Below are 12864 nucleotides of genomic sequence, written 5' to 3' on the forward strand. Positions count from 1 at the left end.
ATTATTGAAGAAGCTGAGCTAGTAGGAAGGATATCAAACCCCTGTCCAACTGTAAACACCTGCAAAGGGAAAAAAAACCACCTCTGCATGTAGTTGTTCTGTTAAAGAAGAATAAGAAGATTTTAAGATTAAATCACTGTTTTGTCTTGTATTATTTTATATTCACTAACCTAATATTCTTTCTTGTGTTTTGGATATTTAACATGCTAATGATTAAACTGTTGATCTCTTAGTAACCATACAGAATTTTTTGTTTTTAGACGTTATTCTTTTTAGGTGACACCAAATTTAGATCGTAGTGGAACTTTTGGTCACAGTTGGTTAGTTGTCATTACTTTATTTTCATTTTGACCTTAAAGTTGAGACTGAGGCTCAGTTAATCAACAGTTTTTGAAATAATCGGACAAGCCCATCTGACATGAGCAAACACGCCATATTCCACCTTTCTTCTCCATTCTGATGCTCCTTTTGACGTCTCCATGCTTACAGTATATGCACATGGTGCATGTGATTGGCTGATTAGATATTTGAATTAATGAGCAGTTAACCCAGGTGTACATTAGAAAGTGGCAGTTGACCGTGCATACTGCAGGTTGAATTTCCTTTAACTTAAGAGGATGTCTGTTATTAACATCTTAACAACAGTCGCATCTGAGTGTTAAAAACATTGTTTCCTTTTGACCCGACATTCTTTGTTCCAACTCATCACACTCCATGTGATATGAGATCCAGAGTACCAATCTGACCACGTGGCAGTGTATCCGTGTTTGCGTTTATTCGAACACAGCGGGGTGCTTGCTCAACTTATAGCTCTTCCGAGTGTGATGATTGTGTACATCTGAAAGTATACGTGTAGGCGCAGCAAGTGTTTGGACATTGAGAAGTTCATTGTTAAACTGTCAGATTTGTCTAAGTGGGAAGAAACAAACATCAGTCTATGTGACAGCCAACGATCTGACTGTCATGCCTCTCCATTGACATCCCTACTCCATCATTCTGCCAAAGAGGGAAGTGGTAAAGAAGAGATCAGAGGGAAGGAATGAGTGATGAGAGGTTGGAAAAATGGGGACATTGTTAAGTTAAAGAGACAGATTTTTCAGCTTTAGAATTTTAAAAGAAATAATAATATTAACAAGGATTAGAAATGAGAGATGAATGCTTTAGCCAGTTATTTGGCACTGTTGGTGTGTTTTTACAAACCATTGGTATTCGAGGAAACTTGGCTCAGATAGTAGCTGAGTGCACTACCCCCACCAGTCACCCTGGGACATGCATCACTGTTTTACAAAGAGGCTTCACACAAAAAGTTAAGGTAATGCCAAATTTTCATGGCAAAGAAAGAAGTATAGGGCACCAGTAACTCCAGATAACAGCGCCACGTGGCTGATTTGTACCAGCATCAGTGAGCATATGTCAAAATTTTCAAATATTTCTCAATTATGATTTACACACATACTGTTTATAACAAGACAATCTGTGCTTGTATTAAAAATAAAAGAAACATCTAATCAAATACTCCATTTAGTTGTACAGTATATTTTACTACAAAGCTTAACTAAAGCACCAGTAGTGCCCTGCCATTAGTCACAGTTATCAAGTTTCTTAAGTTTCTGTTTCTTAAGCCATGCCAAGTCATGTGATCGTCCTTGTGTCTGTGTTTTGTTTAAGTGGCAATTTCTGGGGGTGAAGAGCCAAGCTGATGCTGTAAATAACTGTAACTGCAATTCTTCTAGAAGCAAGTCAGTCCTTGTTAGACCCCCATGTTAAAGCTTCTTTCTGCTCCTTCCTCTTCCTTTTTATCTCTTTACTCTACATTACAAAGATAGAAATGTCTCTGATATTCTGTGTGGTAAGTTTATTTGCATCTTTGCACATTATTTTAGGCTTCATTTGGCAGTGTAATCCCAAGCCGGGACCCAAGCCTGGATGAACTGAGAGGGTTGAATGAGGAAGGGCATCCAACATAAAATCTTAGTTGAGCTAAACTTGCAGATCATAAAGAACGAGATTTCCATACTGGATCTTCCAGGGCCCAGGTTAACAATGACCACCTCTTTGACAGCTGTAGCCATAGAATTTGTAACAACAAAACTCCCATATATGTGATTAACGCCCAATAATCTTGATGACCGTTAAAGATAGGCATATCAACCTTTTTTCTATACCACCATATCACAATATAAATGTATCTGGTCTTTAACACATTTTATTTAATATATAATAATGGATACCAGGTCTTTGCTTGCATTTGTGTAGTTTAATTCAGCACTAAAGAAGAAGTACATGTGAGATGATGCCCTGCTGGACCAAAGGGCAAAGGTCTGGTGGATAACTAGAAAATCATTTGCATTGTTAAGCAAAATTTCTCTACGGCTGCACAGCATGTCAAGAATGCTCCCCTGAATGTAGGTATTCAGTTATCCATGACCTTAACCTCAGTGGATACAAAACAAGATGCAACTTTCCTGTAGGCCGCATTAGAGGTAAAAAAAAACAACAACAAAAAAAACAACAACTGGTGGACTGTTTCAACAAAACTGAAACAAAAGAAAACTTTTTTATTACAATTATGTAAACGAAAAGTGGTGGAAAAGAAAAACTGCAGATGACTCACAGCGAACCGCCTCATCTGTCAAACATGGCGGTTTTGTCATGGCTTGGGCTCTTACAGCTGCGAATGGAGCTGACACACTGACATTTATCCACAATTTTACTACCGACGTTAGCAGCAGAATGAATGTGAATGTAGAGAGGGGGGATTCTGAAATGTGGAGCCAAAGTAGCTTCATCATTCAGCAGGACAATGACTGTAAACAACCTTTAGGTAAAGGCGTGGAATAACCTAAACTGATTGAATCAATCAGCTGTCTTCAGTCTGGCTGAGATGCATGATATTTGCTAGAGAAAAAGAACAAGGAAAAGCTGAAGGAGACTGCATGAAACACCCAGGAGAGTGCATGAAGGGATGATATACTGACTAATAATGTATATGGGTTAAAGATGGCAAAAGATTTTCCCAAATTTTAAATAGAATGGGGCTTTTTTCCAAAACACTATCTCTATGTTTTCATATAATTCAAGCCCTTGGACTTGAGACCTATATCTCTGCCATCCAGTGCAGTTCTTTCTTTATTGAAGTGAACCTGCTGAATTAAACCTATTAAATAAAAAACAGACTCATTATTTTATTTCAAATTGAAACACTGAGCCTGCAGACGGTCTACATGCCTACTTAACTTGACGAAAAGTCTTAACATTACATTCTATAGTGATTCTAATGTTTAAGACCAACCCGCTCTGCATTTCTACGCGCTGCCTCGTTGTTCGTCCTGTAACAGTTCTCCAAGAAAAATAATTATATTGAATATTGAGCCTGCTTTGATTTCTTCAGTAATTCAGACAGAAATTCCTTTGTACTCACTGAGACAGTTGTATGTGCCAGCTGGATAAACAGTTGACCAATCGGGGATTACAACCAGGAATAAAGACCAACTTTCCGTGCTGATAGCTCACTAGCTGCTGAAAAAGTGTGAGATAGAAATTTGTTGTTAATTAGTTTGTTTAAAAAAAACCCCCAAACATTTGAATGTGATAAATAATGAGCTAACTGCTCTTTGTAGTTAGTTAATACTTTTGTATGCGGTTTTTGATTTACTCTATGATCAGAGTATAGCTACGGACATTTGACTCTCATATAGATAGGTTCCGCATATTGCTCTTTTTTGACATTTTCCTAAAGATAAAGGAATCGACTTCCAGGTATCCCGGCCTGCTGATGCGAAGTTGACATTTTTGTCCCTCTTTGGTACAGAGCCATTGGATTTTTAAGCTCCAGATTCTGCTCAGGCATTAACTACATCATAATTTCTTAAGATCAAACAAGCCATCCTTAGTGTGCTGTTTTGATCTGCAGGATGATGAAAGCGCATTCATACGCTTACAGTTCTTCCTCAGCCACCTGCTGTATTTGCCCCGGGGGGTTATCAGTTATCATTTTCACTGCCTTTTTTCTACACCTTTTGCATACGGCGAAGAGAGGCAGCGTGTGTGTGTGATAAAGGCTAGTTGTTAGAATATCCAACACAGACCCACACCAGAAAGAAGCCACAGAAATAAGATGGGTAGAAGAAGCGTTAAGGCCACAGCCACCTCCTATAATTTGGTTTCCATCATGTTGTGTAGATTAATATAAGAATCTAATGCGATTCTTTACAGTTTCAGTGGAGCAGTGGTGATGTAGCGAGTAGACCCGTGGGATGTCCGTTTAGTCAACTTAGCGAGGTGTTAAGGAAATAAACAGCAGTGTATGTTGACGCTGGCCAGTCGTCTGGAATGCTAGTTCAACCGTTTTTGACATTTCAATAAATGCAGTTTGTCTTGGTTCCATCAAAAGGAACTCGAGTGTCAGCAGTGGACCCTGGACTTTCAAACTAAACACGTTTTCTCCGAGGTGACATTATTGCTTTGTTGTCTGTTTGCAGCACTCGATTTTCAGACTCTTTTCTTTAACACTGTGTGGCTGTGCAGAACGAGTACATCGCAACTGACTAAGTAGAAAACGATTATTCTCCTTATAAATAAATATATTAATCGACTATTAGAGATATTAGTGCGCGAGTTTTATTACTGACACATGCACATACGTTATCTTTATTATGTTCTATTTCGGTTCCATTTGTGTGCTACGATACTTCTTCAGTGCCGAAGAAGCCTCCATTTCTTTGAAGGATAGAGGCGAGGGTGTAAATCTCTGTTGCGTTTGATGCTCCAGAGGTTCCCATAAAGTTTCAGTGATGTTTAAATCAAGTGATTTGTGTTAATGGAAACGCTCTTAAATTTGTTTAACACTGTATACAGGGATGGGAGTGTAACTATCCGAGAAACATCACAAGCAAATGTTGTTTGCAGTACGGGGTGCGCTTAATTCTGTGAAATGGCCTCATAGTCCACAGCTGTAATGTGATTTTGCAGAGCAATCATCAGCGGTAGTTACACCTACAAGATGACTAAAGCGTGAAACTGCTTACCCACATCTAAAGTACTGTAAAGTGCGCGAATATGGGCAGAACAGTATTAACTGTTCATCTGTTTTAATTTTCTTGTTATAATGTTGCAATATCTGAGATCCTGTGAATAAACTGAGCAGATGCGGCCTTTTCTTCATACCGAAGGCACCAGTCACTCACAGAAATTCTTACCTCTCGCAAGCAGGCGTCATACTGACCTTTGTGATTTGACACGACTCAGTTTTCCACACACACGTACTGACCTTTGTTTGGCATGTAACACCGTACCCATTTTCCATAAAGAGCCTTTAGCAGCAACAGGAAAACAACATGAAAATTTCGGGGTTGAATAAAAAAACGAGCCACGTATGACCTTTCTCTTATATGTTTTGAGAGATTTAAAATCTGGCGCCGCCATCGGCCGAAGTCCTATACATTAGATCAACCATGTTCTCCCAAGCAAGACCTTTTTGTTGAATCTTTTCAGAGTCATTATTATTTGAAGAACTCCTTAAAGCTCTAAATCTGGAAGATGAATAACTGTATAGTGTTCATCATTAATGCCTCGGAGCCTTTTTGCTCTCCACAAAGTGCTGGAACATCCATGCGCCCATATAGTTCCAGTTTTCCTCATCCATTTCTGATTTAGACCAAGGAGCCACATCTGTGATTAAGCACCCCTTAAGTGCATTTTCTTCTTTGCTTGTGCTCTGTGTTTCCATTATAAATTCACTCAACAGAGGGCTTATGACACATGTGCTGGCCTGAGTAATGCGCTGGTTCTCTGCCTGAGAAGGATCGTTTAGGCGGGCCATATGCAGGGGTTGCATGAACTGATTACAGACCAGGTAATACTTTGGCGTTGTTCGCTGACGTTGAGTACAGATATATTGATATTACTTAGAAGCTGGCAGACTTGCAAAAAAAATAAACAGCAGAGCAATAAAGTGGGGCCTATTTGTTAGCAGCAGTTTGATCTGTATCAGCTACAGACTAGTAGCAATGAAAAACTACATGAAAACAAAATGCTATGCCAAAGAAAGAGCTTTTTTTTTTTTTAAATACCGACCAATCAGAAATATTTCAAATAGGTAGCAGCAGCGAGTTTCAAATTTTTAATAAATCAGATGTTTAGCTTTTATTGTCCCCTCCTTTTTCCCAAATCTTCAATGAAAAGTGTAAAATAATCCTGACGATAACAATAACACTTGTCTGATTAGATTTTTCTGCATTGCAGCACATCTTAAAAGAAAAGAAAAATACATTGCCTCCTTTTTTATTAGTCATTACCTGCTTCAACCTCTAGCAAAGTTCTACACCTGCCACTAAAATTAGGCTTGAGTGGCAGTAATCCAGCTATTCAGTTATTTTTCTGAACTCACACTCAAACATTTTCAGCAGCTGCAGTCTGTTGTACTTTGGCCTGCATATTCATTTCAACATAAAGTTGAAAGAGTAAAAGCATGGTGTGCTGGTCTAGCTATTATACTTTACCTGTATTTACATTTGTTTAATCCCTTCAGGTGGAGTTTTTATTACAGAAAAGTGGCAAATGGAGTTGGAGAGTTGGAGAGACCGTGAGGGGGGAGCTTGATAGAAGGATGAACGAGAGAGAGAGAGATGGAGGCTGTGGGTGTCATTCGTTCCCACCTGATGCATGAGGAAAAAAAAATAAACCCACTTGTTTTCACTGTTGCCAAATGACTGTCAGGCTCTGTGAGAGGATTTCATCATTCTCTTCCATCCTTGTCATTAGTTCACCTGCCTCTTCAGCCCGCTCAGTGATTGTCTCTGATTGGACATATTTATCTCTGACTACTGTGGTAACCATTAGCGTTGGTGGTGTGGAGAGGTGGCAGTTTGACTAATCAGTTGTATCTGCCCTTGGTATAATGTTTTGTGTGCCTCTCGGTGTGTACAGCCACATTCAGAACTGTTGATTGTGTGTGTACGTTTGACTGAGTATTGCCAAGAAGAATATAAAGCAGCGAGCTGAACAATCAAAGGGGGTAGGGCGGATGGAAATTTGCAGCGAAAAGAACTGAAGAACTGTACAAAATCAAAGGATGTCAGTTTTTCAGAGGCAGAGCCAAGCTGTTAATCAATCCAACTGTCAGCGGCCCAGGCCAATCTCTTCCCACTCATTTGCTGCTTCCTACTTCAGCTTGGTAGGTCTCTTGTGTGTTCTTTCACCCCTAAACCTACACCTGAAACATTTTTCAAAAGCAGTTTCAATACTGTAGAAAAGTGTGCAATGGGAGTTAGGTCTAATGCATATTCTTCCATAAGAGAGCAAGAAAAACTGTGTACTCGTCTGCTCTTCCCACATACTGTATAACTCTGAATCATCACGAAGTAGATATGCACTGGTTGGAAGAGAACAACAACAACAAAAAAAGGAAGCAGATAGTGGAGGAAAAGGGAAATTAGGAAGAAGGAGCTGGGAAAACGTGGAAGTTGATAAAGAAGGCAAGAAGGGTGTGTGGTGGGTAATAATAAGAGGATAGAAAGATAGTGAGAGAGAAGGCATCTTTATTCTAATGTGGCCCTGCCTGTGCTTCTGTACGCCATCCTGAAAAGATGAATTTGCTGCTGTTATTTATATTTATGAATTCATGCCATTTGGCCCAGTGTGAAATGATGGGTCATTCTCGTGCAACAAGACGCGCTGGTGCTGAATTTACAATCACCCACACCAACTTCCCCCTTTCTCCCCATCTCCACCTTCCTCTTCCGTCTCTCCTCATTCCGCATGCCTCAACCTGCTGAATATGGATGGAACTGAAGGGATGGAAAGAGAAAAGAGAGGGACGGCGATGCAGAGGAGGAACATTTCTCTCACCGAGGTTGCCTCTGTCACCAGTTTCTCACCTAAGGAGATGTGGCACAGGAATTAATGGCATTCAGGAGCATGGTGAAATGGCTGCTGGCACTATGTATCTGTGTGTGTGCAAGCTACATGGCTGCAGCAGGTGAAATTCAGAGTATAGTCCCCCGAGAGTCTCAATCTGTGAAAATACACATGCAGACACTCAGAAGTGATGGTCAGTGAATGAATGAGGCTGATCTGCCTAAAAAATGTTAGAAGAGATGGTTTTTTTTTCCATTTAAAGATGACTGTTTTTTACTTAGTTATAGGTATTATGAGTAAAAGCTATTATACTGCTATTCAAACAGGGGAATGGGGATGGTAACAAACACAACCACGCACAGAGGCATGCACGGCTCTGATTTTAATGGTGATGTATTGATGTACCCTGAAGAACAAGGATAACCGCAAAAGACCTATCACAAGTGTTTTCAGAATTGGAAAATTGTACAGCTTTGCTTTATAAGTTCTTACACAATTATATTTTTTCTTTTTGCAGAATATGTTTGGAACATTTTTCTTTTTAGCCTAAGTGGCAGCGATGAAGTATACAGTACATTTCCAAATGGTTTTGTCTCATAAAGGGGAAACTTAATGAGGCATCAAGGCCCTTAATGTAAAAAGAGAAAAAAAAGAGAAGGCACTGGAAGTTAAGGAAAGCCATTCTGTCGTGAGTCAGATGTGCCTGTGTAACTTTAGGGGTAGCATTTCACTGCAGTACGGGCCAGTTGGATGCCTGTCAATAGCTTTAGTTTCCGCACAATGACATGTTACCTCAGCGTCTAGCTAGCTCGGCTGGTTCCATCATGCCAGGACTTGGCGAGGGGTGATATTTATAGGCATGACACTGCTCTCCCTGACCACGCTCTGACTGTTGGAGAGGCTTGTAAAGTGCCCCATGCTGCTATTTGTGGCATAAAAGCAAAGCGACCATTTGTTGTGTGACTGTCCAATAAAGCTTGCGTATTTTCTCATCTTTGTTGTGCAGATTATTGTTACCAAGTACATGTAAAAATGTCAAGAAGGTTTCTTCTTTTCCGTACTGTTAGATGCAACCAATATGAGGCTTGTTGACTCCTATAACAGTGTTTCCTCTTGGCTGCAAGAGCATACGAGTACTGTGCAAGGAGGATGGAGTGGTGGTGGAGATACAATTGCCAGTAAACAATCTTTAGTTTGCACTGCCAGCCAGTGAAAGTATTCAAACTTATGTGGTTAAGATGTGAGTGCAGCTGTTTAAAATTCATGAAGCATGTTATTAATAAGTTAGAATACAACTAATTGTGATATTTAGAATATAAAAGTGATATTGAGACTTTCTAAACACCATCTTCAGGCTGCAGTGCCTACAATGTCAACCCAGAGATTCAAGTTTTAAAAAAAATCATGTCATCAACAGCACTTCCAGTCTCAGCTCAGTAAATGTGTTTTGATCTGATCTATTTACCCAACATTACAATGATTAATGTTAAAGTAGTGCACTTGGTTTGATTTTAAAAGGGTGAGGCTCTGACATGTCCTTGAGATGCAGCGCCTGTGTTTGAGGGATAGGACATGGAAGTCAATGGGGAGCATCGTTATTTACTCCTTTCACTTGTGCTTGGAGTTCTCGCTTTCATATTTCTGAATATCCGTGAGTTTTCATGTCTTGGATACAGAATATCTTTGAACACATTTATCCAGAACTGAGGTGGCCTCTCGGGTGGCCAGTCAGATCGTAGGTGTGGCGCTACATTTATCGGGAAAAGCATTATCCGTATGAAATAAAACTCACATTTTAAAAGTTATTTTATTGGTTTTGGTGTACTTTCAGGCACAATATTTAGTTTCCAGTAAGAACAGAAGGCTAAAGGCTGTTAGAGGTTTACTTTCCCCTGGGCTGTGTTGTTAATCTGAACAAACAGACACATAATCTTTGTGTCTTGTAAAGGCACGTCTAGCACTACTTGCTCTGACGATAATTAGTTTTTTGAAGTTATTGCTTACTCCTCACTTTATTCATTTCCGTGATTACATTTCCCCCCCCTAAAAAAATGTTTTTCATAAAACGAAAAGCTGATTTTCGGTAAACTTGCTAGAATGAGACGGACATAGTCAGGGCAGCAACAGTTGAAATTGCTACTGTTCTTAATTGGCTCAAACACGTGCAATTAACAATGATTGCAATCAGCAGAGGCAGCCCAGAGTTGAGCAGCCCAGTGTTAAAGTATATTATTATAGTCATTAGTGGCTGCAATTACACTGCTCTGCACCCTGTGTGTTAACCACAGTTTTGCACATATTACTTTCCCTCAGGAGGTTTTTGATGTGCCTGCAACTTTACTCATTCATGTTCTTTGTTTGTGTTTTTTATGTGATGAAATCCATCTCTATAGCTGTTATTGTCGGCTCACAACAAACAGACAAGGATAAACTCGTCCAACTTTCACTCCATGTCTATGTCCTTTATTTTGTGTGTGTGTGTGTGTGTTTGCTTGTTTGTGAGGGACTTACAACAGTTGGTATGAGGCTGCCTGGCTTATTCGGGCCAACTGGAAAATAGTGAGAATAATCACTGGGTTTATGGAGATTTACTTTGCTTTAATGTGCAGCAAAAATATTTATTTTATGGAAAGACAGCCTTAAAGTGGTGCAGAAAGACGCGGGCTTCTTTTCCAGCACTGCGGCTAGGCATCGGTGAGAGCACGATTTTTATCATTTTAATATACACCATTTTAGAGTAGATGTGTGACCCATTATTCTCTGTATTGCACATCAGCAGACACAGAAGGACAGGCACGCAGAGGGAACGGGAGAACGAGCCAGACTGAGCTTGTACATATTTTTCCTTTCTCGCTTTTACAGTGCGAGGAGCTCAAACAACAAAACAAGATACCTGAATACATTAAAAAAAAACAAGAGAGAACATTACCCAACAACCCCCCTCCTCTGCCCAGCAGCATCATAATGTAAAACAAATTCGAACAAAGCCTTGTGAAATTGAAATAAGCCTCTTTCGGCATCAGCCTTGGAATTAGTTTATTAGGCTCTAAAAGGGGCCTCGAAAGACTTAAAACCCCATTTTCACAGGGAAATTAGTTTTCAGAGAAAGATATATTGTTCACATTGGGAGATGATGAGTTGGTTTTACACAAAGGGGATTCTTTTGGCTGGGACTTCTATCAGATCAAGTCACCACAGGTAGTGGTGTGTTAGATGCTTTTTTGTTTTTGTTTTGTTTGTCCGGATTAGTTTGCAGATAAAGCCGAGAATAAACAGCGCTTTGTGTGTTTAGACTAATTCCCTTTGCTATCTAAACTTGGGATTTTGTGAGGTTAAACTAGCTGAAGTTGTCAGAAAATTTATATAGACACATTCTTTTTTTTTTTTCTCCCTGAAGCAAACGCATACAAATTAAAAAGTGCCTACCTGTGTCGTTTCCCTAGTTTATAGCAGTCAGTAAGATTCACCCTGGACTCTAACGTATTTATCTATAGTGATTCCACACTGTTTACAACTTTCCCTATTGCCAGTACAATCCACAAAAACTTTAGTAATAAAGGCAGGAACTGTTTTAACATCCCGCAGTAAAAGTGTTTTTTTAATGCAAATTCCTGCAAATTGAAAAGCAGAACTTCAATAAGTGAATCCACACTGACGCACATAGACTATGCTTATACCTTTATTTACATGTTAACACTAGTAAATTAATGAATTCTCACATCCTGCGGTTTTTGTTGTGTTTTTATTGAAGGAGATGGATGGATGGTCGCAAACATGACAGAGGAAGGAATGGAAATTGGTGAGAGTAATGAGCAGTGATGGACAGATGGAGCGATAAGGATGGAGGGGAAGGCAGAGAAGCTTTTTAGGTGGATAGACAGATGGAAGAATTGATGGATGGAAGAATGCAAATTAATGGGTTTCTGAAGCATTTAGGCCCGTGTTCACAGTGAGAAAGGACTTTTAAAGGAAGGTAAAAAAAAAGGAGGAAGGACACCATTTCTGGACCCCAGCAAGCGCTTAGTGGATCCTCTCTTTCACCATTGAATAAACTCCACAGGTGAATAACAAAGAGCGCCTGATGGCCATGCATTCATCCTACGCTTTTAGTCATACACTTAAATGTTATTACCTATCAGAATAAAGTGAATTATTAATGCTGGAAAAGGTTTCTCTATTAAGTACAAATGTGTTTGGTATGTTTTCTTGTGTTTTGTCCTATTTTTATCTGTGTTTTCAGGGTTTATCTTCTTTCAATTGTCCTTAATTGACCAAGATTTTTGCCTCAGCTGCTAACAAGAAAAGTTCCCTCTTCTTTACTTGCACTTGCCAATTAAAGTGTCTCAGAGTCTGATGATGATTCCGATAAGAGCGGTGAAACTGCGGGAGTGTGGCACCCGAAGATGTATTACTGATGGGCAGATTGTGAAAGTGATTGAAAGGAGGATTTGGAGTGAATTACAGCCACGGTAGCTGGCAGTGCCGATCGTGTCCTTGAGATGAGACGGCGTGATGCGGACCGCAAGGTGTGGCCGTGTGACATTAATTCACACATTACCATATCTGCCACACACATCTCATGCGGAAAGACATCTGTCCACCCTAGCTGTGTGTAAGATAGAAGTATGGGCAAACATTCATTCATGCGCTGACACACTCGCGCGCAGAGGTGTGGACCAGTGCCATCACAACTCTTCCTCTGCTCACAGTTGACCCGCTCCCTGAAAGACAAGTGGTATTGACAGAAGTATGTAGTTAGGGATGTAGCAGCAGTGTGCCTTTGTGCGCGCTTGCGTTCGGTGTGCAAAAAGTGGGTGTATCTGCCAGCGATAGGGGCCACACTCCCAGTTGTCATTTTATAACAGCTTGTAGACAAACTCATTACATCCAACACCTGCTCTCATCACGTACACCAAGTGTGTGTGGGAAGCATGCGTGCAAGTCAAGTGTATGAATTCTCTATAATTTAGCTGCAGTCATCTATGTTTGAGTCTTCTTTGGCAGCAA

The 12864-nt window shown here is 40.0% G+C and overlaps 1 protein-coding gene across 5 annotated transcripts in view; it reads left to right on the plus strand.

Annotated features, from left to right (window-relative positions):
* Positions 1 to 12864, plus strand: part of fbxl17 (F-box and leucine-rich repeat protein 17) — a 229428-nt gene that overhangs the window by 118796 nt on the left and 97768 nt on the right. Inside the window, exon 10 of one of the 5 annotated variants that reach the window (XR_003273996.1) lies at positions 11609 to 11639. The exons of 2 other annotated variants lie outside the window; for them this stretch is intronic. Coding sequence is in view for 2 of the 3 variants with exons in the window: in XM_026186350.1 (XP_026042135.1) it covers positions 6530 to 6587 (58 nt within the window). In the remaining variant the exon portion in view is untranslated. Of the gene's footprint in view, positions 1 to 6529; positions 8850 to 11608; positions 11963 to 12864 lie in introns of those variants that run through there. 2 more of the 5 variants (XM_026186351.1, XM_026186350.1) reach the window with 2 other exon arrangements.

The sequence above is a fragment of the Astatotilapia calliptera genome, chromosome 12 (genome assembly GCF_900246225.1).
Source record: "Astatotilapia calliptera chromosome 12, fAstCal1.2, whole genome shotgun sequence".
NCBI lineage: Eukaryota > Metazoa > Chordata > Actinopteri > Cichliformes > Cichlidae > Astatotilapia > Astatotilapia calliptera.